General features: G+C 55.5%; 1 protein-coding gene across 3 annotated transcripts in view; it reads left to right on the top strand.

The window, feature by feature from the left end:
- Positions 1–5,837: 5,837 nt before the first annotated feature.
- ADCYAP1R1 (adenylate cyclase activating polypeptide 1 (pituitary) receptor type I) overlaps positions 5,838–27,414 on the top strand; it is a 50,264-nt gene continuing 28,687 nt past the window's right edge. For all 3 annotated transcript variants that reach the window (XM_012640694.1, XM_012640693.1, XM_012640695.1), the window contains exons 1-3: positions 5,838–6,063; positions 15,495–15,616; positions 17,153–17,258. In XM_012640694.1, the coding sequence (XP_012496148.1) occupies positions 15,566–15,616; positions 17,153–17,258 (157 nt within the window). In that variant the 5' untranslated portion in view covers positions 5,838–6,063; positions 15,495–15,565. The remainder of the gene's footprint in view (positions 6,064–15,494; positions 15,617–17,152; positions 17,259–27,414) is intronic.

Here is a 27,414-nt window from a genome sequence, read left to right on the forward strand (position 1 = left end):
AAGAACATTCTATTTGCCCTACTTTTAATATAATTATCAGCATCATTTGCATGACACCAAGTCAGGGCTTAGCCTGTCACAGGCCCCACATTATCCTGAGCTGCTTTTCTGGGAACAGCTGTATTCATGCCTCATGCAGGCTGCTTCCTCCCACACGAATCATCTGTAATTTCCACACCTCCGTGCTTGCCGTGGCCCTGTGTTAAAGCCAGGACTTGTGCAGGGCTGGAGTACACTGTTATTTTCAAAGCAGTCAAGCCAGGCTCCAGGAAGCTGCAGGAACAGCAAGCGGGACTTGGCTTTGACTGTGGCACCTGCAGAGGCTGGGGCAAGCAGAGGGGGTGCAGGTGTCCACTCCAACAGGAGCTAGAGCCAGACCGAGGGCAGCAAATGTGCACAAGGCAGGGCGTGTGCAATATAGCTCTTGAATGCACACAGTATAGCCTGTTTGCGGGACACCCAGGAGGGTCCTTTCTGCAGTAGCAGAATACGATGCGCAAAAACCAGGGTGTGCAAAAAATGGAGGAGGGGATGGGGGTAGAGATAAGAAAAGAAAGTCCTGTGGATGTAGATGAGATGGGGGTGAGAATGGAAATATTTCATTTGCCTTCACCCAGGGGCCCCTGCAGCGTACTCAGCTCCCATGGGTAAACAGCTGAGTCCTCGGGGAGAGGACCGTGGGAGGTGAATGGGAAATGTCACTCGCGGTCTGAGGAGAACTGCCTGACAGTGATGAAGCTGTGCCTCTGCAGACAGGCCCACTGCCTGCCTGGGATTCTGCAGGAGGGAAAACAACTCTATCTTGGTGGATAAGATGTGCTTTCATACTGCAGATCCGTGTGTGTGTGTGTGCATGCACGTGTGCACGCATGCTTTGACCCTGTGTGAATGCACCTCTGGGCATATGTGTTGGACGGGAATGCACATGTGTATGCATGCAGAGTACACTCGGGTGTAGCAACGAGTGTGTATAGTTGGACATATGCTCATCCGGGCATGACGGTGACTTGGAGTACATACGTACATGGGGAAGGAGACTGAGGGCATTTAACTCTTCCCATGTGTCTCTTGCTTTTACTCCAGGCTTCAAGGAATTACTTCTTCCATACATTCCACCCCCAACACACCCACACTGTCCAGTTCCCTAGAATCCTTTCCGTCTTCCTTTCTAAGAGTTACGATTCCAGGGAGAGTGCACAGGACTAAAAGCCCAGAGACCTGGTATATGGCTCCCACTTGTTAGCTTTGCAACTGACAAAATCATTCTGCTTCCTGAGCCTCATTTTCTTCATCTGTGAAATGGGGTACTAAATGGTCACATCTGCAATTAGAATTTAGGGCCCAAGTCCCTCATCCCCTGGCCCCACCTGCCTGCACTCCCCACCACCCTTCTCTCCTTGCGCATCCTCATCCATCGCCTCACCAGTTGGGGTGGGGGCAGAGAGGACTCAGGCCCAGCCTCTGAGGAGCATTCAGGTGTCTTGGAAGACAGATCTCCCTTCCTCTTCTACTCCAGGCCTTCTGTGAGGCAGCTCCAGAGATTTCTAGAGCGCCTGGAACACAGTTTGAAAATCACACATCTAGGCAGCCTAACCTTCATTCTCTTGGTTTCTCAGAGGATGCTAAGTGTCCTAGGGACGAGGGCCTATGGTGATGCAGGGAAGGTTCTAGATGGCATTGGTTCATCCCATGAGGTTGCTGTCTCCTGGTTCCTAGAGGAGAGGGCAGGGGATAAGGGCCGGTTTCTGGGGTGGGCGGTCTCCCGGCCCTGTCACTGGCCCTGCAGCCTATGTGTCCGGGGATTCAGGGGTCTGTACGGGGCAGCGGGCACGGCTCACGCCTTCATGGGGCTGAGCCTCCCAAAGCTCGCTGCTGCTTGCCCTGTCATGCTTCAGTTGCTTCCAGGCCCTCCAGAGAGCATTCCTTGAGGCATCTGGGGCAGCTCAGAGCCTCCCTGGCTGTTTGACCCCAGCACAGACACAGGAGGTGACCAAAGTGTCTTCTGAATCGAGCTTCCCCATGGAAAGAAACACATATGCTGCAGTCGGGAATTCAAGGCCCAAGCCATTCCCAAAACAGGAACCGAATGGGCTAATGCACAAAAGACAGTTACTTCTTACCCTTCCCATGCCCTTCAAGCATGTAGAAAATGAAAACATTTATACATCTCCTGGGGAAAATGGAAAAGGCTGCTTATGGCTGCCTGGGGGGCTGAATCTCACACACCTCTCACCCGTTCTGGAACATGAGCATGCCACCTTGGGAGCTCACACCCAAAGCGCTTAGCACAGGGCATACGATGGTGGTTCTCAACCCTGGCTGCACATCTGACTCCCCTGGGGGGCTTTAACAAACTCTTCTGCCCAGTACTTACCACAGACCAATTGTCTAATTATCTAGGGTGTCGAGGCCCGGGCATGGGTATTTAAGAGCTCTCCAGAGGAGTCTGCAGCAGCAGGAGGGTGGAGAAGCAGTGGCCCAAGACATGGTGAGGTTCGGTAAATGTCAGCTATCTGTGATGAAGCGCCGTGTCCTTGCGGGGGCTGTTCTTGCCTGAGCAGTGTAAGGGCGGGCTGGGGTCGGGGCTGGGAGTCAGGGAGAGAACTGCTGCTCAGGAAGGGTAAGTGCAGGGGAGGGTGGCCTGGCATCCATCTCCCTCAGCCATGTCTAAGAAAATTGCATTAAAACCCGTATCTTTCAGCTGCGGCCCACCTGGCTGGCTGGCTGGCTTGTGGAAGGGAGTGAGGCAGTGAACACCTCACGTTAGGGAGAAGCTGGTGAGGAGACAGCCAGTCTCCCTCCCCAGGGGACAGGACGCAGCTCAAGGGGTTCTTTGGGAGAGGACGATTCCCAGGGGTAGTCCCTCAGCCTCCCGTCTTCCCAAAGCCAGGCAGGAAGGGTGGGAATGGTGGGCTGGTTAGCTTGGAAGGTCAAGGTTAGATCTTGAGATGAAGTTGATTTTTGGGGCGATTGGGTGGGGGAGCAGAGAAGAGGGTGGCCCTGGCCCTGTCCTTGGGAGGCTGAGTTTGGGGGAACAGAACTGGAGCAACTCCTGCTCATGGAGAGCTAGGGTTGTTTAGGGAGACCAGAGTGGCATGCCAGCGACAGGCAGAGAACACTGCAAACACAAAAGCCTGGCTGGGGCTTCCAGAACTATGGGGACAGCTCACCAGGTAGGTCACGAAGTTGGGCACCAGGATGTGGGGTTTAGTGCCCAATCTGATAAGAATTTTGCCCTTGTGTCCTTGGGCTAGTCCTGTTGCCCCTCTGGGCTCAGGCACCCATTCATAAAGGAGGGGCTAGACAACCTTCCCGGACCCCTGCTCTGATGTCCGTTCCATGCCTCACCCAGGTGGGGCTCTGAGGTGGGGCTGCTGGGATTAGAATCCAAGTCTACAAGGGCTGGAGCCTATAAAGAAAGCACCTTGGAGAGAATTAGAGTGGAGTCCCCTCTGGGTGGATCAACTCGGAAAAAGTGCTCCTTTTGGGTGGACTTGGGGCATGCCAGGCTTAGTGAGCAGTGGGCAGAGCAGGAGCTGAATTCCCACCCCCCCGGCCCCTTCCAGGTTCCTTTGTGCAGGGCAGAAATATCACTGGAGCTCTGACTGACCTCTAGCTATGGTCTGTTTGAAAACAGCTCACCCTCTGGCCATGGGCTCTGAAGCAAAGGGAGAACGGGTGAAGGGAATGGGTGTGAGCAAAGGAGGGCTGGGTTCCTCCCCTGCTCCACAACTGCTCAGGCAGAGAAGGGGTGCACCTTAGCCCACAGCCCACACTGAGACCTACATCTGGGAATGCAGAGCGGATTCAGAATGGAACATTGAGAACCATGAATATGGAAGAGGGAATACACCTGGAGTTGAATGCAGAACTTCAGACCCGAGGGGCCCTCGTCTGGGCATCCTGGCCTCCAACATTTCCAGGGTTAGCTGCTCTGCCTTAGGTAACCCCAATCTCCACCCTGCCTCACACTCCTGGGCCCCCAACGTCCTGCACTCTATGCTTCGCTCTTGACTCTGAGACTCCTAGCAGCCTTCCTTCCCTTGCATGTGTATTTCACAGTTTACAGAGCACTTTCACACATGGCATCTCAGTTGATCTTCACAAAACCGCAGTTGGAGACAGATGAAGGAAGTAGACTCCCAGGGGTCAGGACAACCAGCTAAGAAGGGTCGTAGCCAGGTTTAGAGAGAGGTCCTGTCTGTCTGACTCTAGCACATCACCTGGCCCTCCTCTCTCCAGAGGGGTCTCACTCTTTCTTGATACAGAAAAGACTAATAGCCTCCTTCTCCAGGAAGCTTTCTTGGACTGAAAGGACTATGAGCCATGCAAACTAGCAGTTGGTGTGCCACTGTGGTTCAGTGTTCACTGGGCAGGAAAGGGAAACTATCTACTTGCTTCATGGACCTTGGGAACTTCATGCATCTTTCTGGGAGCTCAGATTGCTTCCTTCAAGTTTCCACGTGGATCCTCCGCCATCCACTGGACCTCGTCCTCAGTTACACTGCAGCCCCAATGGAGGCTCAAGTCTTTCTCCTCTCTCCCCCTCCTCGAGGCTTCCTCTCAACAAGGTGGCCATACTCAGACCTTGGGCCCAAAGGGTGGCTGGCCAAGAACACATTTGAATGGGCAAGGACAGTTCTGAGGCTGCAGAACTGAGGACCTCTCTGATGCTGACAACTGGGTAGGAACCAAAACCTGAGAGCAGAGGCAGGTGGGAGCAACTGTGGGATGGGGGTGGGGTGGGCAGAGGGTAAGTACTCGCCTGGGGGTGGGTAGCTAGTGCCTTCAGTTAGGCTTTGGCTTAACCACCGTCTACATGACCCTGACCTGGTTAATTCTCATTAAGCCATTTATCCATGTGTACTAGGAGGTGGGTGAGCAGGACCACAATAACAGTAGCAATAGTAATTTACTCAGCATCAGTGAATAAATGAAATCAGTGACAAGCTACTAGGGGGTGTGTGTACAATTCTCATTCAGTGCTGCTGTCAAGACCCGGCAGGGAGGGGGGGTACTATGATTCCCTTGTGCAAGTGAAGAGGTTGAGGCTCAGAGAGGTCGTCACCCAAGCCCACAGGACTAGCTGTGGCACAGGGGGGACTGGAGCCCCGGCAGTCTGATTCATTTTAAGTTGCCTCTGCCCTGAAAGCACCCTCACCCCTTTTCTGCCCATAGAAGCGTTCTCCAGGGGATCACGTTTGAGGATATTCTGTTAGGCACCCCAAAACTAGCTGACCCTCTAAGGCCTGGGCTGTGGGGGCAAAGAAGAGCTCAAGAAGGGTCTGGGATTTGTTCAGTAAGGAAGGCCTCCCAGAGAAGGGGGAAAAACAGGGTCTGACAGACAGGGAATCTTGAGGACCCGGGAAGGAGAAGGAAGAGGGCTTTTTCTGGGTTTCATGGGGAGGGTGGAAAGGAGGGCGGTGAGCCCCAGAGAAGGCCTGACTCGGAGCCCTGGAAGCCCCAAGACACAGGTGGGGCTGTCGCCTCCGCGTCCGCGCCCCCCCGCCCCACATCTCCGCGCCGCAGCTCCTGCTCTTGTCTGCGCGGTGGGAGGGGACCGGCTGCAGCCCCGCGATCGCGATCGCGCTGCCCTCGGCCTAACCCCACCCCCAGGCGCTCATTGGCCTGCATCGCCCCGAGCCTGCGAAGTCCACGGAGGGAGGCGGGGGTCGGTCGCCTCCCTCCTGCCCCAGGCCTGGCTTCGCGGCGGAGGCGGCGCCTCTCCGGCAGGACGGAGCCCAGCTGGGCTGCCGCGCAGAGCTGGGCGGGCGAAGGCAGGCGGGGGGCGCTGCGCTCGGGCCCCGGGCGGTGACTGACAGCGGCGGCGGCTCCGGGCGAGCGCGGTCTCCGCGTGCGCACACGCACACGCCGCCGCGCAGGGACACACGGACCCCTGCGGCCACACGGACGCGGAGACCCGGCCGGGCGCGCGCGCTCCTCGGCGCACACGCTCCCCATCCCCGGGCGGCGCGGGGCGCGGACTCGCCGGCTGCGCGCCCTCCCCGTGGAGTCTGCCCCGGGCTGACCCGCAGCCCCGCGGCCAGGCCCCGCAGTGAGCAGGTAAGGGCCGCCCCGCCGCTCCTGCCCCTCCACGCCCAGGCCGCCCTCTCCCATCTCCAGAACCTTCGTCCAACAGGACCTCGGACCCCCTCCTCTGGTTCGGTGTTCTCCGCAAGCCCCGTCCTCCACCGACGGAGAGCAGGCGAGGGCCAGCGCGGTGCAGACCTCCTGAATCCGAAACGAAGCCCCCTCCCGCCTCTGCGCCCTTCCTGCGCAGCCTCCCGCCCCCAAGTGTCTGGGGCCGTGCTTGAGGCGACGGATCCCTGCAGCCCGCCAGGGTAGGGGTCGGCCTTGCAATCTTGCGCTCCTCCCAGTGCCAGAAGGGCGAACCAGGGCCAGGGAACGCACTGCGGCCGGAGGGACCCAGAGGGACCTGTCTCCCTAGCCCCAAAGCGGACGGACGCGCCTACGCGGATCTGGAAAGCGACGCCGGGGGTCCCCCGGGGCTAGGTATCGCAGTCCGCACGGGGCTTGAGGGATGGGCGAGCTATGTGCTGGGTAGGGAGTGGGGTAGGGGCAAGCGTAGAATGCCCCCCTATAGTGATACATTCGGGATTGTTCCAGAGAGAGTCGTCTCACGGTTTCCCGCGGCGCGGAGGGACTGGGGTGGAGGATGCCTGGGCTTCGGTGGTCCCAAGAGGAAACGCCCTATGGGGCCTGTGGGAGAAAAGCACCGGCCCCCAGGCTGAAGTGGGTCCGCCTGAGACCCCTGCCGGCCGTCTTAAAGGCACAGGCTCCTGCGGCAGCTGTGGGGGGCGGAGGCCACATCCTCTGCGGGACCTTGGCGGGTTTGGGGGCCGGAGGGGACCAGGGAGCCCATGGATGGAGCTAGACCCTCAGGAGGGAGCCCGGCCGGAAGCTGGTTGTATTTCACGTGGAGCTGGAGGGAGCTCAGGTCCCTTCAGAAGATCCTGGGGGTGGGGTGGCAGACACCTGCTAATTCTTCGGACTATTTTTATACTTTTAGTGCAAGTGCCTCGGATTGCCTTTCTTTACCTCCCTCAGCTTTGCAGTGTCCCACAAAGCCCCCCAACCCCCAAGAGAAATCCAAAAGACACAGCATTTGGCTTTTCTTGTGGGCAGCCTCTGGGGGGGGGGGTTGTCGGGGGATGGGGAGGGGCTACACACAGCATCTGGAGGGCAACTAGTCCTGGGACTGCAGTTGGCCAGTGGCCGACAGGCATCCTGAAGGTCAGGCGGACTTCGGAAGAGGGCAAAGAACTATGTTTGAGCCTTTCGGAGTCGGAGGGCAGCAGGCAGCACTTCGATTTTCTCAGGAGGCCCCAATTAAATGAGTCTGGTGCTGGCTGCAGGTGGGGCTGGCGGAGCCCCCAGTCTTAAGCAGAGTCTGGGATTCCTGCTCTTCACTGACCTTGGGGAGGGCAGGCAGAGGTGCCTGTCTGGACACAAGCCAAAATTTGAACATACAAATTAGAGACAGAATACTGGGGCAGGCCCTAGGCCACATCTTCCAACCAATCCATCAACAAGTGTGTGTGGGGTGACCAAGGAGGTGGATGCAGTCCTTTCCCTCTTCTGCCGTCAATGGTTTATTGGGGGTTGGGTGTCTGGGACAAGAGCCCTGTGAGTCTGTTTGCCCTTGTATGTGGTGAGGGGAGGTGTCTGTGGGGAGCTTCTTGAAGGACCCTTTCTAGGGACTAATCCAGGCTGAAGGATGCATTAAGGTCCTGTTTTGTGTAAAGCTTAGGCTGGCAGGAGGTTGACTGGAGAAACACTTTGGGGCCCATTCTTTTTCACATGGCAATCTGTCGCTGTCATGCTCCTACTTCGGGACACTCCCTCAATTTGTGTTGAATAAATAAATACACACAATGAGAGTTTACAGATCAGTGTGTGTGGCTGAGAGGCTAGGAAAGGCACAAGCCAAGGCCACAAGGCGCCTTTCCTCCTGGGAATGGGGCTTAGGCTTGAGTGTCCCAGGTTGCCATCCTCCCAGGGACAAACAGTTCCTTGACCTACGACTGGCACTGATGAAGTGGGGGACACCTTGTGCTGTCTGCCGTGGAGTAGAACCAAGGTGTGCCAAGCACAGAGCGTGGGCTCAGCTCAGTGCCAAGAAGGTCTTGTTTACCTGAGACCCACCCACTGTGGAGCTGACACGTGGGGTGACAGTGAGTTTTTTGTCCTGGGCAGGTATGTGAGCAGAGGTCTGATGCTTTCCGCCCTGGAAGGGCTAGAGGCCTCGGGAAGTTCGGCTGCTTCTGAATAGAGGAATATAAGATTCCAGGGTCTGAACAGGTTGGGCCTAGTGGTCCAGCTGCCTGGCAGCATGGAGGCTGGAAGTTCCTCAGCTGCGACGTGTTTGTACTTGGCTCTGGATGCCGTCAGAGGCACACAGTGACAGCCACCCCCACAGTGACACACAGAGAGGGAGTGACACACAGCCTGGGAGGCACATAGGTTTCCCATGACACCTGCCAGGGAGTGGGGACAAAATAGAGACAAGTAGCACCAGAAATACAAGTGGACATCAAGACATACCCTCTTACAGATATGGGCACGTCGGGGACTCAGATATTTGCCCAAAGATCACAAAAGTCTTCCTTAATGAAAGTCCATACGCATGTTGGATTGAATGGAGAAAGTCTGTGTGTGCATGTGTGTGTGTGTGTGTGTGTGTGTGTGTGTGTTGCCTGAGCCTACGACAAGGGTTGTAACCTTTTTCTATAAAGTGTATTTTATACAAAATATACTTCATATACTATAAAGATAGTATTTTAGGCTTTGTGGCTATATACTCTGTCACCACTAATTAATTCTGCTGTTGTAGGCTAAAAGCAACCACAGATGATACGTAAACAAATGAGTGTGCTTATGTTCTGATGAACTTAATTTATGGATGCTGAAATTAGAATTTATATGATTTGCATGTTTCATGAGATAGGACTCTTTTAATTCTTTCTGTCCCTTTAGAAATGCAAAAGCCATCCCTAGCTTCCTGGCTATACAAAAGTAGGTGACAGGCTGGACCTGACTGGCTGGAAGTGTTTGCCAGCCGCTGGGCTATAAGGTTAGAAAAGAGAAATGGTCCAAGAGATTGAAGAAGGGAGGGGCTTACACTGAGAGCCTGTGATGCCGGGGTACCTGGGCCCCCAGGGCATTCCACCTCGAGCTCTGTGTGCCCATCTGTTTAACTCCCCGCCTGGCCTCAGCGCCCTACTCCAGACCAGCCTCTGCTCTGTGTCCGTGTGATAAATCCCGCAGTGTAAAGACAGCATTCATGACTGAAAAACGAAACGCTGTCACTTGAGCTCGTCAAGTTGTCCCTGAGCCCCCTGTCTGTTCACCCTCTGTGTTCAGGTCTGTAACCATCCCCATTGGGAGGGAGACCGCTGGGAAACCTGGGCATGCCCCTGGTTTCTAGACAAGACTTGAAACTCACACTGAATGTGGTGTGACAAGACCTGAAACAGCCCAGAGGAGAGCGGGGATCCTCATCTCAGGGACAGGGGTTCTCAGAGGAGGGTGAGCTCAGAAGGGGCAGGCGCAGCCTGGGTGGGCTTTCTGGAGGTGGTGTTAGGAGGTTGGGTTGGCCACGGAGGAGCCGGATGCTGTCATCCCAGTTCTCCACAGCTCCATGCATTGCCTTAGCTGTCTCCATCCTTCCTCCCGACAGATGGGCACGTAGTAGGCTGGCTGAGAAAAAAAAAACAAAACAGCTCCTTTGTAGGCACCTCTGAATTTTGCATCTTCTGAGAGAATCAGGTCCTGCCTTCCGTTTCTTCCTCTCCGTGCTGCCCCCTCCTAACATTTCTTTCCTGCCACCTCCTGGGGGGCAGGCCAAGGAAATTCTCTTCTGGCATTTTCCCAAGTCTCTGGATTCTGTCCCCACTCTTTCCATCCCAGCTGCCTCTCCCCGACTAGGCCCCCATCACCTCTACCCTGGAGTCAGAAAAGGGCCTTGCGGTGGGTTCCTGCATGCACTTTCCCCCTTCTTCTTTGCTCCCCAGACTTTGGAGGGATATGCCCTAAACGGGAAGCTGTCACTCCACTCCCAAGCTCGGATCTCTTCGGTGTCCCCCTCCTATTCAGTGGAACAACCTTCCAGTTTCCCCGGCTTCCACAGACTGGCACCACCAGCCTTCCACCTTCTCTTCCACCGCTACCTCCTGATATCTTGCTGTGCCTCTCGACACCCTGGAGTCACCTTCCTGAAGTCATCTAGGAGGTATCCTTCTGAGTTTTCTGGGCACCCACCACGTGCCCTGCCTGTGCCAGGTGCTGGGGGCACATGCACGTCAGAGCTGGACTCACATCCGCTCAGGAGAACCTCAGCTTGACAAGGTCAGCTGAGGGTCAGAGCAGAGGGAGAGGTTCTCTCAGTGCAGGGCACAACTCCCCTGAGCCACACCTGTCCCCAGCCTGTGCCTCCTCTGGCCCAGGCCTCCTGTCCCCTTCCTCTTCTCCCGCTCCCTCCTACCCTTCCATTCCTTCCCCCCTTACCTGTCTCTTCCCCCCACCTTTTATCTTCTGCTTCCTCCTTGTCCTTTTGCTCTTGCCTGGCCCAGGGACACATTCCCTGACTCCTCCAGGACAGGAGTTGTCCATGTACTATCCATTACCGAAGGGGATTCCTCATAGGACACATTTTTGGGGAGAATGACTTTGCAGTGAGACCTTGAGGAAGTTTCCTGGTCTCCTGGGGCCTCACACCCTCACCAGGGAAATGGGATGATGCTGCCAATGTGCCCGTGTGCCCCAGCCTGGCCCTGCCCTGCCCTGAACCTGGTTCCCCCCAAGCCTGTGTGGAATGCAGGCCAGGGGCCCACTGGGTGACCTGGCTCCTGTCACCCACTGTGGACAGGCCCTGGTGGCTCTGAAAGGGGAAAGTTTGAACACCAAAGAGAAGCGATGGCATTAATGATTCATCTTGAGAGTGCCAGGAGGGCCCTGGCCCGGCCTTCAGCTCTGCCCTTTATCGGTTCTGATCTCATCGAGGAGGAGAGAGGTCCTAGAAGCTCCCCCTCCTTCCCTGCAGCAGCCTCAGTCCCTCCCTTTGAGGGCTGAGTGGGTGGGGACAGTGTTTCATCTCTCAGCTATCCCTCCCTGGTTCCCTGCCCTAGGAGGGAAAGGAGCAAGTGGGGGGCAGTCCTGCTCCGGTCTCATTAATAAAGGGAGCTGCGGAGAGCAGGGGAGGCGAGCAGTGCACATTCCCTGGCCATCTTCTGTCTGCTTCCAGGCTCAGCACTGCCCTGGGAGGGGGAGGGAGGCTGCGTGGCCAGAGGGTTCCAGTAGGAAGTGGCTCAGATGGCCACAGCCCCGAGGGGCCATGAGGGACCCAGAGCCTTGTGGCCCAGAGAATAGGGAGGGGGATGTGCTGTCCTCACACCCGTGGGGGCTTCTACCTTCCTGCTCAAGGCTGGCTAGGAAGGGCATGGGGACATCTGAGCTTCCCACTGAGGGCCTGGACCACCCGCTGGAGGGGGGCTTGGGAGATGGCTGGAGGGTCTCTGAGTCCCCTCCCGCTCCGAGACGTGGAAAGTCTTGGAGCCCAGTGAGTCACCGCTCGATCCCGTGTGCTGACTGATGACGCTGTCTCCTCGTGTAGGGGGCACTGCTGTCTGGTGCAGCGACTCACAGGAGGACGTGGCTGCTGTACTCAGTCTCGCTCCAGGCTGGGTTGCTGGGCCTGTGAGGCCTGCGGAGGGCAGGCCTTCCAGCTGGAAGGTGGAACGGTGTGCTTTCGGGGTCCCCCTGAACTCCACTCCAGGCCAGGTGCCTGTCACACATCCCATTCCTGCTAGGCAAGCTTCCAGGGCTCTACACTGTGTGACCTTGGGAAGCGTCTCCCCCTCTCTGGCCTCAGTTTCCCCATCTGCATCATGAGAGGTGCCCTTTAAAGTCTGAGACGCTGTGTCTGTGACTAACTCTTCCTAAGGAGGGAAGTAGATAGAGATGTGTGGATAGGGTTGACAGAGGACCTAACCAGTCCCCACAGGTGTTAAGAGGGTCATAAGGCGTAGCAGTGGGCTCTGCGCTGATCTTTCGTTTCACCAGTAATGGACAGCAGCAGAAGCACGGGGAGGGAGTGCCCCAGCTTTGGAGCCAGACTGCTTGGGTTCACTTCCCAGCTCTCCCAGGTACTTGCTGCGTGACTTTGGGGAAGTTGCTTAGCCTCTCTGTGTCTAAGTCACCTCCGTTGTAGAATGAGGCTAATGCCAGTAACTACTTCATAGGATTCAGATAGGTTTAATGAGTTAATACATATTTACTGCTTGAAAGAGTGAATAGCACGTACTCCTCCTTCCAGAGGAGGCGCCATGTTGAGCGTACCCCAGTTCCTTTACTCTGTGTCACGGGGCCAGGGCACACCTCTTTCCTGGTTCATATGGCTGCCTGAGCAGCCTGGTGAGGGCTGGGGGGTGCGTGGGGGCCTCGCCTCTGCTCAAGCTTGTTTTCAGTCCACTGCAGCTGTGGCGCACAGCAGGGGCGAACATCCTGCGTGTGCACGAGCCTGTACACGCGTGTGCACGTTTGCGTTGCACCCATGCCTGCACCCACATCTGAATCCTAATACATCTGATTGCCTGTGTAGATCAGAATGCCTTGCAGAATGTGCGTGTGAGCAGGGGTGTGTTATTACAGATAGCGACAGTCTGATAAACATGTCTGAGCCGCTGTGCGCCTGCATCTGCACGGATCTTTGTGCTGTGAGCGTGTGCATCTGTGTCTGTGAAGGAATGCGTGTGTGCCGTTGTCTCCTGGTCCCTGAAGGAATCTCCACCTTGTGTGTCCCGTCACGGGAGTTTGCATTTTCAAGTGGGAGCCTTGTGGGTAAATGTCTCTCTTTGTCTCTGCGGAATTGGCATGCCCTTATGCTCATCTGTGTGGACCTGTTTCTGTGTATTTGTGTGTGAGAGAGACAGAAAGACAATCGGCCAGCCCTCCAAACACAAACCCCATCTCTGCTTGCCCCCTGCCACCCACGGCCCCTCCCCCAGAGCCCTTCGCATCACTGGCTCTTCGGTGCCAGCCCCTGTTCTGATCAAGGTCAAAACAGAAGCTTAGAATCCTAACTACGTGAGTGTCACCTGGAGAACTTTAGACAGTACCGATGCCGGAGCACAGCTGAGAGATTCCGACTCAGTCGGGCGGAGGTATTTTGGGAAGCTCCTCAGGGGGCTCCAGGGGGCAGCCCAGGTTGTACACTGGGCCCTGAGGCCAGAGTTTGGGGAGGAGGCGGTGTGTGCCCACTGGGGGGCAGCCCCGTCCTGGAGGGGGCGGTGCTGCTGTCCTATGAGGTGCCACTGAGAGCAAGGTGTTCTGTTTTGTCTCTTTGGCCTGAGGTTGTTGAAGGTGTAGGAGAATCAACCCCTGATCTTGGAGGCCTTCTGCCTTGCACCCCTGATCTCAGAGGCCTTCTGCCTTACACCCCTGATCTCGGAGGCCTTCTGCCTTGCACCCCTGATCTCAGAGGACTTCTGCCTTGCGGTGGCTCCTCTCACCCCTCTTCTGCCAGGAGCGGTGGCCTTCAGCCTCTGCTGAGGGTCGCTGGGACCAGGCACTCCTTCATTCTAGCCAGGCAGGTCAGGGGGACCATCTCTTTGCAGTCAGGTGGAGGTGACTGAGCCCTCTGGGGACCACCAGTGCCAGGTCATACTAGAGGCAGCCTGTGGCCGTCAGGGGTGTGGCAGGCCCCGGGAGCAGGTACAGAGACTTCTGAAGCCTGAGTGCCCAGCATCTGCTGTGACTTGGGGTGCCCAGGAGTGCTGGGGCCAGTGCTTCTCAGCCTGCCCTGTCCTCCCTGACCTGCAGGAAAAGGCTGGGCCACCATCGCCGTGGCCCCCTGGGCTTCTCAGAGCATCTCTTGGGGATACCTGAGGCCTCCCTCAGCATCTCTGAGTGAGCCCTGAGCAGGTGGATAAGATGGGGGCTCCCTTTTGTTGAGCCTTCCTGCAGCTGGTTTCATTGCTTTTTGGGTGCTTGCTTAACACCGGCTTGAGCTTGGGAGGCCTTGGGGGAGGCAAGGGGAGAGGGAGGGAGGTGTGGTTAGGCAGAGAGCCAGGGGCACAAAGGACCGAAGGTGTGGCAGCTCTGCCTGCTAGTGGTGGGGTTGTGCAGAAATAATGGCTGTGATATGCGTGTGAATGTAGGGTGTGCTCCAGCCCCTCCCTGGCCTCCTAAACCCGGCACCTGTGGGTTAGCAATGCCCCTGATACGGACCTACTCAATCTTTTTGATAACAATTTAATAATAATAATTTAAAAATAACTGTAACCATTATATGGCTGTGCCAGAGCCTATTTAGCAGTGCCTGCATGATGAATGCTTTGCTGCTCCATTTTTTGTTGTTGATGCTATTTTAATGAGGCTGCAGTGAATGTCCTTGCATATGCTTCTCTTTGTCCCAGGGCAAATATTTCCCAGACGTGGAATTGCTGGGTTGAAGGATGTATAGATTAATGATCAATTTCAGAAGCGGAGTAGACTCTTCCCCTGGGAGTGTGCTGTGCTCTCGCAGCCTCCTCCCTGGCTTGACTCCCTGTAACCCATCTGGTCCCTACCAGCAGCCCTGGTCCTCGTGGACCTGCTGCCTTAGAGCTCCTGCAGCTCTGAGGCCTGAGCACACTCTTCAGCTGTCATTGTGTTTTCTGTGTCACAGCTCAAAGCTTTGTCTGGAAGGCGAAGTGGGATGAGGTAGGGTGAAAGGAGGGTGTATTTGTTAGGTACCAGGCCAGGCACCTGGAGCAAAGAGGCCCTTTAAGAGTAAGTAAATTAACCAGAGGTTCTTTTCTCTCTGAGGAACGGTTTGGAGCTAGGCAGGCCATCCAGGCAGGAGGGATGGCTGGGCTCCATAAGGGCACTTGGCGGACGGTCCTGGCTCCTTTGGTGCAATGTTGCTCCCCAACCCCTCAGATACCATCCTTGTCCACCCTGTCAAAGCTGGGTCCAGCATGTGGGAAGGGCAAAAGAGCAAGAGGGGAGAGCATGCCCTGCCCTCATGGACAGGAGGTACAGACGTGGCCCCACGCCACTGCCACCCACCTTCCTTAGGTAGGAACATCATCAGGTGCCTGCACCTCTGAGCAAGAGAGGCCAGGAAATGTCATCTCTGGGGGGGCACGCATGTGCCAGCTAATGCTTTGTCACTGTGGAGAAAGGGGAGAATGTGAAGATTTGGGGAGACCACTCTGCTGCTGAGAAAGCCACTCCACACCATCCCAGTGGACTCACAGGGCTGTGCCAGTGTGTGACCACAGTATCCCCAGTGCAGACTGGGTGCTCGGCAAATGTTTGCAGGATCGAAGAATAAAGAACAGGATGGGTACAGGCGTGGCGGGGGGTTGCGCTTGGGAACTGAGAGCCGTGCTGCCGGGAGGGAAGGAGGGTGGGAATAAGGAAGGGCGGGTGGTCTCTGCCCCTTCTGCCATACTGGGCTCACAGGATTCGTGCCTTTCCTTCTTCTCTAGCCTGCAGACACCTTGGGGCTGACCAGCGGCTGCTGTCAGTGGGAGGCCAGCAGTGCTGGCTGAGCGGCAGCATGGCCGGTGTCGTGCAGGTCTCCCTGGCTGCCCTCCTCCTGCTGCCTATGGTAAGGGCCCAGGACCCTCCCCTCCATGACCGGCTGGAGCCCCTGGCTCAGCTGAGCCCCCACTCCAGAGAACCTGTGTCTTTTGTGTGCCCTGAGCTAAGCTATTCACCTGGCTGTTATCTTTGGCAGCACTATGACTGGACCATCCAACATCTTTGTGTGAAGCAGAAAAGGTGCCCCTTCCTCAGAATCCTGTGCTGATTTGACTGGAAATTGTCACAAAATGTACAAATCTATTATGATAGTGACATGCGTGGCAGCCTTTGGAGTTGTGCAGTACACAACCTGCTCAACTGTGTGCAGGGGCGGCCCTAGTTGGGGCTGCAGCAGCCTCTTTTGATCTTCTAGTCTGCAGCCCACGAGGGCGCTGCCAGGTTAGGACTCAGAAGCCTGTGTTCTGCTCGTGTGTCCCCCTGAGCAAGGGTGGGGGTGGGGAGTGGGCAGAGGAGGATTCCCAGGTATTGCCCCACCACTCAACCAGCAAGTGGGTGAGGCTGTCCTCAGAGTCCCAGGTTTCAGTCCTGCCTCTGCCCTGACTCACTGTGAGACGGTGGACAAGCCTACGCTCCCCTGAGGAGCCGCCCGCACATCTGTGAACAGTCGAGATTGGACAGTTGCCCCAAACATGGCCCTTGGCAGATCAGATGCCTTGTGACTGCCTCCACACTCACTGACATCCCCTAGGGAACCATCCCTGCCCCAGGGTTCTGAGTTAAAGTGACAGCATGTGAGACTGCTGTCACGATGGCAGTGCATGGGCTGTGAAGTTGCTTGGTCCTGAGCTTGAATCCTGTATCTGCTATTAACCAGCTACGTGACCTTGGGCTGGAGTTCCTTAACTGCTCTGAGCCCTGGTTTCCTCTTCTGTAAATGACAGTGGTGAGTAGGCCCCACTGAATGCTGTCGCTGCCGCTTTGCTCCCAGCTGCCAGAGTGCACCTCCTTCCTGGGCCGCCCGGGAGGGAGGCAGTGAACCTTCTCAGCCTGTCCTCTCCCCGCCACTTGCTTGCTCCGCTGAAGTGCAGCAGCCTCATGGCCTCTGGGGCCACACTGCCTGGGTTGGAATCCTGGCTCTACAGTCCACAAAGCCATGTGACTTTCAACAAGTTACTTAACATCTCTGTGCTTAAGTTTCCATGACTGTAAAATGGAAAAATAATAAAAATAATGCCTACTTTATAGTACTCGAGAATACCTATACACTCATATACACACATGTGACACTCGGGATAGTGCTTGCACCTAGTAAAGTGCTACATGTGTTTGCTAATATTATTGTAAGATGTGGAAACTAAGACCTAGGAAGGGAATGGGATCTGTCCAAGGCCACACATTGAGTTGGTGACTGAGACGAGCCCTCATGGTATCTGTGACAAAGTGGATGGCAGAGCCCCTGCTGGCCTTGACATTTCTCAGTCACTCCCTTTTTCCTGCTTCTGTCCCCACTTCCCCCAAGACACTGCCCAGGGGCTTCGGTAGGAGGACTTATGCATGGGCTGCCCCACCTCCCGCCACCCATGCTGTGTGTCTCCTGCAGGCCACCGCCATGCACTCCGACTGCATCTTCAAGAAGGAGCAAGCCATGTGCCTGGAGAAGATCCAGAGGGCCAATGACCTGATGGGCTTGAATGATTCCTTCCCAGGTGAGCAGGGGCGTGGTGGGGAGGGTGCAGTGTCCCTGGCATATCCAGGCCAGCCTTTATAGCTGGTCTCCAGCCTTCTGCCCACCTTGCAAGAAGTAGTCAAGGGGCGGGTCTCTGGGACCTTCAGAAAAGCCCTTTGGGGCAACAGCGTCCTGAATCTGCTCTGGGAAGTGATGCTGGAGTTGCTCTCCTTGGGGCCGGTCTGCTCTGGATGCCTCAGGGCTGTTCTCGGTGACTGGATGTAGCTGCCTTCTCTCCCACGGGGGCTGGGATAGAGCTGGCCTGGGCAGCAGCTGTCAGAGAGCTTGTTAGCAGGCAGCCTGGGCCTGGTGGCAGCAGGGACACAGCTGTTGCAGTGGCTGAGCTGTAGAGCACTTGGTCAACTCAGGGCAGGCAGGATGGGGTCATTTCCCCCCTCCTCTGCTCCTTCCATCAGAAACCAGAGAAGAAAGTGCAGTGGGAACCCCAGTCCTGAAGACCGTCTGGGGCTATGCTTCTCTGGGGACCGCTGTGAGCGTTTGGGGAGAGTACTGCTTCCTTGTGCTGGTCGGGCCACACGTTGCAGGACATTCAGCATTCTTAGCCTCTCCCCTTAAATGCCCATAACACCCCCTGATCCCAGTGACAACCAAAAAATGCCTCCCGACATTTCATACGTCCCAAGGGAGTGGCGCAGCCCCTGGTGAGAGCCAGTGGTTCCCCTGGAGCCCTCTCTTCCTAACTCCCCCACCTCGCAGGTGGGAGGCTCCAGCCCACAGAAGCAAAGGCACCTTCAACTTTTGGCCTGAGGGGAAGTTGGGGATTTTGGGGTGGGGGCGTCTGGAGGCCTCCACAGCCTTACTTTTGCACAGTTGCTGGAGGGCTGGCTTCATGTCCGCCTGAGGGTGGGGCTCTCTGCTCAGGCCAGAGGGATCCACTTTTCCCACTGGATCCTCCCAGCTCCTCCGAGCACCATCTGTTTAAACACTTGATTAATCTGCAGCCCAGTTAAATGTAATGGTCCCACTGGACCGAGCGCCCAGCCAGTTGCTTCTCAGCGAACATTAACTGGAGCTACTCCGGCCACATCGGCCTCTCCCTCCGGCCAAGCTCTTGCTCAGCCCTACCCGAGGCTGACAGTGGATTCTAGGCCCTACCAACTAGGGAGACCGAGGCAAGGAGCCCAGATGGGCGCAGAGTTGGAGGAGACTGAAAGAATCGTGGAAGAATAACTGGTTCAGCTGTCTTGCTTGGGGGATGGGAAAATGGGCACTGAGGACAGTGACTGTTTAGACCACAGAGGGGGTCAGGCTGAGGTGGGTCTGGAACCCAGATGTCTTGGCCCATCCCAGGCCATTGTTCCTGCATGGAACATCGCAGATACTTTTGGGGTTGAGCAATAAAAGCAGCCAGGAGGAAGGAAAAGAATAGAGGTGGGGATGGGGGCGACAGGGGCCGCAGGTGAGCTGGGTGCAGGTTAATCACATCGAGTTGGCTGGCAGAGGGCAAGGCAGGCTTGCCCACAGGGAAGTCCTGGCAGAAGCAAAGGAGACGCATGTAAGGATAGACGCCATCACAGGAGGGCCAGGCCAGTGTGGGGAGGAGGCCTCAGCCCCAGGTGAGCTCAGGAAGGAATGAATTCGCCGTGGGAAGGATTCATGGAGAAGGTGGTGTTGAAACTGGATCCTCGGCTCTCAAGCCTGGTTGCACATCAGAATCCCCAGGGAACTTTTAGAAAAATGTACTCAAGCCACCGTCCAAACCGATTCAATCAGAACCTCAGGTCTGGCGTAGTCACCGTAATTTTTAAAAGCTCCCCAGGTGATTCTAATGAGAAGCTGATGCTGACACCCCCTGCGCTGGGAAGGGATGGGTAGGCGATTGGAAGGCAGGTGAGCACTGAGGGATGGGTGAATGGGAGAACATTCTAGGCTGAGGGAACCACAGGAGCCTGCTAGACAGGAGCCTGACATTTTGGGGGCAGTGAGTAACCCCTGTATCTGGAACCCTGAATTAGAGTGGGTGGGGGGAGCTAGCTGAGGGCCCAGGGAGCAGGTATCTGTATAGTTCATGCCTGTCTCCACTGGAGTTGAAGGTGGGGGTACAGCAGTGGCTAGCTCCCATTGTGCCTTGCAACTGTGCCCAGGACTTTGCCTGGCCCTCCCCAGGGAGCCCGTGAATCAGGGCTGGCCACAGGAAGGCAGCGTGTGAAGGATTCTCCAAGAGCTGAGGGAATAGCTCTCCTCTAACCCTGAGCACCCAGACAAGAGAGGAGGCTGTACCTTCCCACAGTCTGCCTGAGGAGAGGGTCCCTCTTCTCTCCCAGCCCCTCCCTTCTTCCCTTGAATCATAGGGTGGGGCTCAATAGGACAGAGCTGGGAGCTAATTAAGCAGAAGCAAAGGGCATCAGTTAGGTAGGAAAAAGGAAAAGACTGAAGGCCCAGCTGGACCACCAACTCCAAGGCTTTTCCTTGCTCTGGGCTTCAGGATCTCCTCTTTCAAAACGAGGGGAGTAGGATGGATCATATTAATAACTGGTACTTTGATAGCCTTCCAGCCAGGCACTGTGCTAGTGCTTTATTCTGTCACAGCTGCCAGGGAGTATGGGTCTATTATTACCCCTAGATTATAGATGAGGAGACTGAGGCACAAGGAGGTTATATACCTTGCTTGAGGGCACAGCCCATTAAGAGGCAGAGGCAGAACTTGAACTCAGGCAGCCTGTGCCCTCAACCACTGGGATACACTGCCTCAGAAGGACGCACACTCTGAGTCCCAGCCCCACAGGGCCAGCCATGGAACCTTTGATGGGCACTTAGCACCTTAATTTTCTTGTCTGCAAAACGGAGGAGAAAATACTACCTACCACATAGGATTATTCTATTAAATGGTAAAGTCTGTGAGAAGTGCGAAGGACAGCATGTGGCATTTGCTAAGCATTCAATGAAGACCCTGTAGTTATTAAAAGTTCTCATCTTACAGTGTCAGGGGTCTCCAGGGCCTCCCACCTCCTACTAGATCTGAGTTATTCTGGGGAGTGGAGAGATGTCTCTAGGAAGCAGGTCAGTGCCGCTTTGAGCTATCTGGGAAGGCTTTCTGGAAGAGCAGGGGAGGGGCTGGGGGAGGGGCTGGGGACCAGGTCTGGGCTTCAGAGATGGGGAGGCACCGGAAGGTGGGCGTGACCCGAGGAAAGGCAGGGCGGGAGCTATGAGTACAGCAGGAGGGAACTGGAACAGCCAGGCTTTTAAAGACTGGGGCATCATGTTTCAGTTCTCTCTCTCTGTCTCTGTGTCTCTGCGTCTCTCTCTCTCTCGCACACATACCCCAGAGCTCATGTAACCCTCACCAACCTGGGCTGGGTAGAGTTTTAGGCCATTTTGTGGGTGAGGCTGTGCAAACTCAGAGAGGTTAGGTTACTCGCCTGCTACCTAGTAAGTCCCAGGGCCGGGAAGGGTGGAGCCAAGGTGGACGTGCATTCCGATGGTTCCAGAGTCAGTGCCCTTCACCGCTAGGCCGCACTGCAGCTCGGAAGAGGAGTGAGGAGACACCCCTGCCCTGAGCTTTCCCCTTGCTGGGTGAGGGCTCCTGCAGCAGAGGCAGTCGAAATGCCACCGGGGAGAGGAGTGGGGAGAGGAGGGTCTTAAATGTGCCCAAGGCCTGCACTTTTTTTTAAGCCATGGAAAAGCCGGAGGGTGTTCGTTTTGCTCTGGCCCAGGACAGCATAAATTTGCAGCCTCCAGTGACCCCCTGGGGAAGGAGAGGGGGCAGGCCAGGGCGAGGGGAGGCCCCTGGGGAAGGCTGGCCTGAGAAGGAGCATCCATCCAGGCTCACTGCGGCCCCGTGGTATGAAGAGCTTTGCCCTGCAGGCTGAGGCTGGAGCACCTTCATCAAGAGGACCTCAGAGCCGGCGGCCTCAGGGCCCCATTCCAGGCCTCAAGTTCTGGGAGAGCGTGGACCCCACTGTCAGCTGCCGGGGCGGGGCCTTAATTTCCCCCTGTGCCCCTTAAGAGCCTCTGGCCTACTCCTCGGGGTGTCCTCACTGGAGCTCGGCTTCTTGGCTTCAAATTAAACGTGGTTGTGAAAGATGGGCAGTGACCCCTCTCATCACACTGGGCAGCACTTTAGAGCCCGGCGGGAGCGTTTGCAGATGGTAATGTCCAGGCTCCTCCCCAGACAGATGTCACCAGCATTTGGTTGGGGGGGCTCCAAGAGGGTGTGTGTTACAAGCCTCTGACTCTGAAGTATATCTAGTGTATCTAGAGAACCTCTGGCCAGAGCGCAGCAGCCGCCAAGCTGCTCACGTGACCTCAGGCCAGAGAGCGCACTCCAGGGCATGGGTTAGCCAGGCTGGGGGTTCGCTCCTGGCCAAGAGTCAAACCTGAGAGTGCCAAAGAGTGAGCAGCTGTGCATCATGTCATTACTCTGTGCCAGCCCTTCCTTGCCCATGCTGTGCCCAGGCACACATACCGGGCGTGGAACGCTGGCCAAAGGTCAGCCGACGTCCTTGAAACGCACTTGAAAAGGAGAAACGAAGCCTGATAGTTTGTTCCCGTGTATATGAGTCTGAACTCACTGCAATGCTTTTATATATATATATGTAGTGTATTTTTTATATATTTATACGTATTTTGTGTGTCTCTCATAATCTTCCAAATCTAGTAAAGTGAGTCAGTAGGAGGGGGAACAGTAATCTGTTAGAAGTGAGGTGTGAGAAAACCTCACACCCAAAGAGAACCTGGGATGGTAATGCGTAGAGTGGCCTTCAGAGTGGAGGCCAGGGACACACGGAGGGGAGGCACTGGAGCTCAGTAGGCAGCTGGACGGGGTGGAAAACAGGCCAGGGAGGCGGCGTGGGGCGTGAACGCAAGCTTGCTGACGGGGTTCCTTCGCAGCATCCTTGGTCCATCTTAAAGGTGTTTATTGAGAAGACAAGAAGGTCTGGAGATATATTTACTGGTTTTTGTCTCTTGTTCCAAAGTCCTGATTTCTAAGTGGGACTTGAGCCAACGCCAGGCTGGCTCTGTCATGGGACAGATACACGGGAGGCTGAGGCCAGAGGTGGTGGTCATTGGCTGGTATGGGGCCCAGGTCATCCGTCTCAGCCAGGGAGTGCCCTTTCTGCTGCAGCGCTCCTGTGGCCAGAAGAGAAGGACAAAGGACTCCTGTGCCTGGGAACTGGCTTCTCCACTGCTCCACGTCCCCAGGCCTGTGCAGTGCCAGGCTTTGTTCCCTTTACGGCCTGCCTGCACAGAAAGAGGCCAGCAAGCACCTCCTCTTTGCAGGCTGTGGGCTTCCTCAGCCCGGCAGCCTTCCCTGCATTTAAGCAGGGTTGGTCGGGTGTGGTGCTCCACGGGGGCCCTCACACTCTGAAGGAGACAGAGCCGGACGCCCATGGTAGCCACGGCAAGGGCACGAGAGAGAAGGCCTGGAGGGAGGAGGTGAAAGCCCGCTCACTGCTGTTCTGACCCGGTCTCTGTGGCCTGTCCAGGGTGCCAAGTGCTTTGAACTGGCCCGCTTCACGCTCCCCAGAGGGTGAAGCCTGAAGGAGGACCCCTTCAGGGCTGAGCCCAAGCCCCTCCATCCTCAGAGCAGGATGAGCTTCTTGGCCAGGCCTCCCAGCTGCTCTGAGACTGAGCAGACACCATGCATGGGGAAGGGGTGGTGTTTGCAGGGACCCTTTCTCTGAGGAACTTATTCCCCATAGGACTCAAAGCCACATTGGAGAGAGGGTTCTGCTTCTATCCAAACCTGCATTTTCCTTGAGTCTGGTGGTTCTCAAACTTGAGCACATGTGCATTGGACTCTCCTGGAGGGTTTGTTATGTATACCTTGGAGTTCTACTCAGCCACAAAAAGCAACGGTGATCTAACACCTCTTGTGTTATCCTGGATAGAGCTGGAGCCCATTCTACTAAGTAAAGTATCACAAGAATGGAAAAACAAGCACCACATGTACTCACCATCAAATTGGTATTAACTGGCTTAACTGACCAACACTTAAGTGCACATATGGTAACATTCACTGGGTGTCGGGCAGGTGTGAGGGGGGAGAGATGGGTATATACATACATAATGGGTGCAATGTGCACCGTCTGGGGGATGGACATGCTTGAAGTTCTGACTTGGGTGGGGCAAAGGCAATATATGTAACCTAAATTTTTGTACCCCCGTAATAAGCTGAAATAAAACAAAATAAAAAATTATTAAAAAAAAAATGCAGATTGCTGGAGCCACTCCCAGGGTTTCCAATGCAGTAACTGGGTGGGGCCTAAGCACCTGCATTTCTAGCACATTCCCAGGTGGTGTTGCTAGTCCGGGGTCTACACTTGGAGAACCACTGACTTCCAAAGGGCAGAAAGCATCTTTAGTCCTATCCCCACCCCCCCAGCACTTAGCTCGCAGGGGGGCCTGATTTTAAGGATCGGAAACATTGGCTGTTGAGTAAATGGAATCATTTTTACCCTTGGATTGTGTGCTGAAATGGAGACTTTGTTCTGACGGTACCCCAACATCCTCAGGAGGCTTCTCAAGGGACGGACGGTGGCTTTGTCTGAGTCTCCTTGGTGCCCCAGTCTCAGGGGTTTTGAACACTGTGTGGAATTGGACAAAACCATCACCATGACAACCTGAGATTAGCTCCTTATTTTGTTCCAGTCGAAGGCTAATGGCCCCTGTGCTAGCTCTCAGTTCAACCTGCCTAGGTGGACTCTTCCCCTCCTGCTGTCGCAGCTCACTGCCACTCCTTGGCTGCTTCCCGTGTAATGTCTCAGGAGAGAGCAGCCCCAGAGAGTGTGCACGGCACCGAGCGGGAACCTCCCCACCCCTGCCTGGGCCTGGATTCCTCTGACCAGGTTCCACAGTGGTGGCCTCTACACGGAGCCAGGAGGGCACAGGGATAGTGCAGAATTGGGTGTAAGGGGAGAGGTGAATACGGAGGTTTGAGGGGAACTGACAAGAGTGGAGAGGTCTTGGGAAACAGGACCCGTTTCAATTCTTGACCTCTGGGGGAAGAGGGAAAGGAGGGGCCTTGGCCACGCTGGACCATCTCCTCCCTGAAATGTGCTTTCCTGGCTGCCGTGTCACTAGCCTGCCCTGCTTGTCCTCAGCCTTCTTTGCCAACTCCTCTTCTAAGTGCTGGCATTCCTTCTTCTTTGGGGGCCAGGACTCTTTGCTCCTCTTTCTTTCTCTGATCTGCACTCTCTCTTGCTAGACAAACCGTCCCTGTCCGTGGCTTGAATAGCATCCCTGGGCCGACCACTCCCAGCCCTCTCCTCCAGTTCTGACTTCTCTGGGCTCCAGACTTTTATTCAACTGCTTATTTGACAGCTGTCTCCACGTGGTTGTTAGCACCATCTCAAACTGAACATATCCCAGACTAAACTCTTGATTTCCAACTTGCCTAATTCCCCTACCGTCATGTCACACAGCCCTCCCTGCTGTGATAAAATGACACATCCATCCATCCATCCATCCATCCATCCAGACACTCAAGCCAGAAACCTGGGTGACATTCATGGTCGCCCTTTCCCCTTCACTGTATGTGTTAGTCAGGATGGCTTAGACTGTGCTGCAGTAACAAAGCGACCCTAAAATCTCAGGGACTTTGCACTATAACGTTTCTGGCTTGCATCTGTCATGGGCTAGCGTGGTCAGCAGAGGTGGGAGCTGGAGCTTGACTTCGCACAGTCATTCAGGGATCCAGAGTCCTTCTATCTTGGAATGCCGCCACCCTCAACATGTGGCCCCCAAGGGTGCTGCAGAGAGGAGGAGAGAGGACAGCTGTGGACACCTATGAGGGATGTCTTAGAAGCCAGTTTTTCACTTCTACCCGCTTACCATTGGGGAGCACTGAGTCACCTGCCATGGGTGAGTGCTGACAGTCTCTGGCACACCCACCAACCACATCCCGCCAGTCTGTCACCAGGCCCTGTCAGTGCTGTCTCCAGACCCTGTCCTACAGAGGACTCCTCTCTATTTCTGCTGCCATCACTCCAGATCAATCTCCTTCCTTCCCTCCTGGACTGCTGCTATGTCCTAACAGGCCTTCTCGGGGCCAGCTTTTCTGCTCTTAGAATATATTATCTTCCCCACACAACCCAGATCATGTGACTCTTTGTCTTAAAGCTCCTCTGTGGTAGGCAGAATGATGTTCCTACCACCCCCAGATGCCTATGTCCTAATCCCCCAAACCTGGGAATATGTTATTTTACATGGCAAAAGGAACTGTGCATTTGTAAAGAAGTTAAGGATCTTGAAGTGGGAAGATTATCCCGGGTTATTTGGGTGCACTCAGTATAATCACTAGGTCCTTATGAGTGGAAGAAGGAGGCGGTGGGATCAGAGGAGAGAGATTTGAGGATGCTGAGCTGCTGGCTTTGAAGATGGAGGAAGGGGCCGTGAGCCAAGGAATGTGGGCAGCCTCTTGAATCTGAAAAGGCAAGGGGATGGGTTCTCCCCTAGAGCTTCCAGAAGAAGTGCAGCCCAGGTGACACCTTAATTTTAGCCCAGTGAGACCCATTTTGGACTTGTGACCCCAGAAATATAGGATAATAAATTGTGCCATTTTAAGACACTAAGTTTGTTTACAAACGTATAGCAGCAATAGGGAACTAATGTCTTCTCTAAGCATTTGGCATAAAATCTAAATCATTAATGTGACCCGCCAGACTACAGGCTCTGTACAGGCAGAGACTGGGGCCTTTCTATTCACTCTCGTATTCTCTGCAGTGTCTGACTCATAATAGGAACTTAATATTTCCTGAATAAATGAATAAATGAGGGGGAGGGGAAGAGGAAAGTGAGAAGAAAACATGAGTAAAAGGAAGAAGGGGAGGAGAAGGAGAAAAGGCATCTTGAAATCTTCCAGTCCCAACAAACTGAGCTTTGTTGAGACTGGAGTGTGGAACATATGGGGATATAGAAACTGGACGTGTTCTGTGTGTGTGGAAGGAAAATAAGATGCTGTTTTTAGTTAGAAAAACCCAAGGCTGTCTCAGGAGCCCAACTCCCATCCTCCCAAGCTCCGGGGGAAGGGCCCCTGGGAGGATTCAGCTCCAGGGCCTCTGAGGCAGTTCCCATCCAGAGGGGAGAGGAGATGAGAGCCCACTGGACCCTCAGTCTGGGCCAGAAACTGCAAGAGGAATGAGCACGAGGCATTCTGCAACCCCAGTGATGCGGGCCAGAGGGGTGAGCAGAGGACTGTGAGCTCCCAGTGTGGTCAGGGACATTGTCCCCCAAACTCAGACACTGGGATTTGGGTCCTGGGGTCATGGGATCTAGTTCTAGGCTTCCTACCTGCCGGGTGCTGCAGGAATTGTCCCTGTAACTCTGGAGGGGACCCAGTCTGGGGACATAAGGAAGTATCAAGAGGGCTTTGAGAGTTGTGACAGATAGATCCTGAGAACCTCCAGGCCCTGGGGTGGGGGGTGGGGCACCTTGCAGATGCCCCTGGGAAGGCAGCCCCAGCCACTCCAGCCATCCTCTGGGCACCTGCAGGTTCTGGGTGAATGTCTCAAAGTCAGGAGTACTCAGAGACACCCAGCCCTAGCAGTGCACAGAGGAAACATGAGTCGTGGTGGAGGGGCAGGCGACCGGCCTGAGACACGATTGAGCCCGTGCAGAAGGAGATCAGAACACCAGTCTTGGGGCTCCCAGTGCAGATGCTGAGAGGAAACCTGTCTTTGCCCGAGCTCTGCCCTCAAACATAAACTTCACAGCCAGCTCTGTTTTCTCCACCACCAGAGCCCTGGTGTCTAGATGGTCCCTGGCACAAGGTAGGAGCTCAGTAAACAGTCATTAAGAGAATGCATCCCCCACTCTGCCTCTAACACGGGAGCCCCTTCCACTCATCTCTTCCCCACCTGGCCCCTGCAGCCCTCCCGCCCCTCAGCCCTCATGACCCGCTCACTCTATCTGAAGCGGCTCTGTGACCCCCGCAACGTCAGCTGGCAGTAGCAGCTGGCTGTGCTAGGGCCTAATGTTCCACATTAAGGGAACATCTGTTGGCTGGGGCTCCTGGGGCATGGGCCAGACACAGCCACGCTCCATGGCCGTTCCACGGTCAACACGGGCCACAGCAGCCAAAGATGTGCTGTTGGGTCTCTTTCAAGGACATGATGTCACAGCCAACTGCATGCTGGCCAGAGTCCTGCGGTGACGGTCAGACAGGAATCAGCAGT

Source organism: Propithecus coquereli, unplaced genomic scaffold (assembly GCF_000956105.1).
Source record: "Propithecus coquereli isolate 6110/MARCELLA unplaced genomic scaffold, Pcoq_1.0 Scaffold156, whole genome shotgun sequence".
In the NCBI taxonomy this organism is placed as follows: domain Eukaryota; kingdom Metazoa; phylum Chordata; class Mammalia; order Primates; family Indriidae; genus Propithecus; species Propithecus coquereli.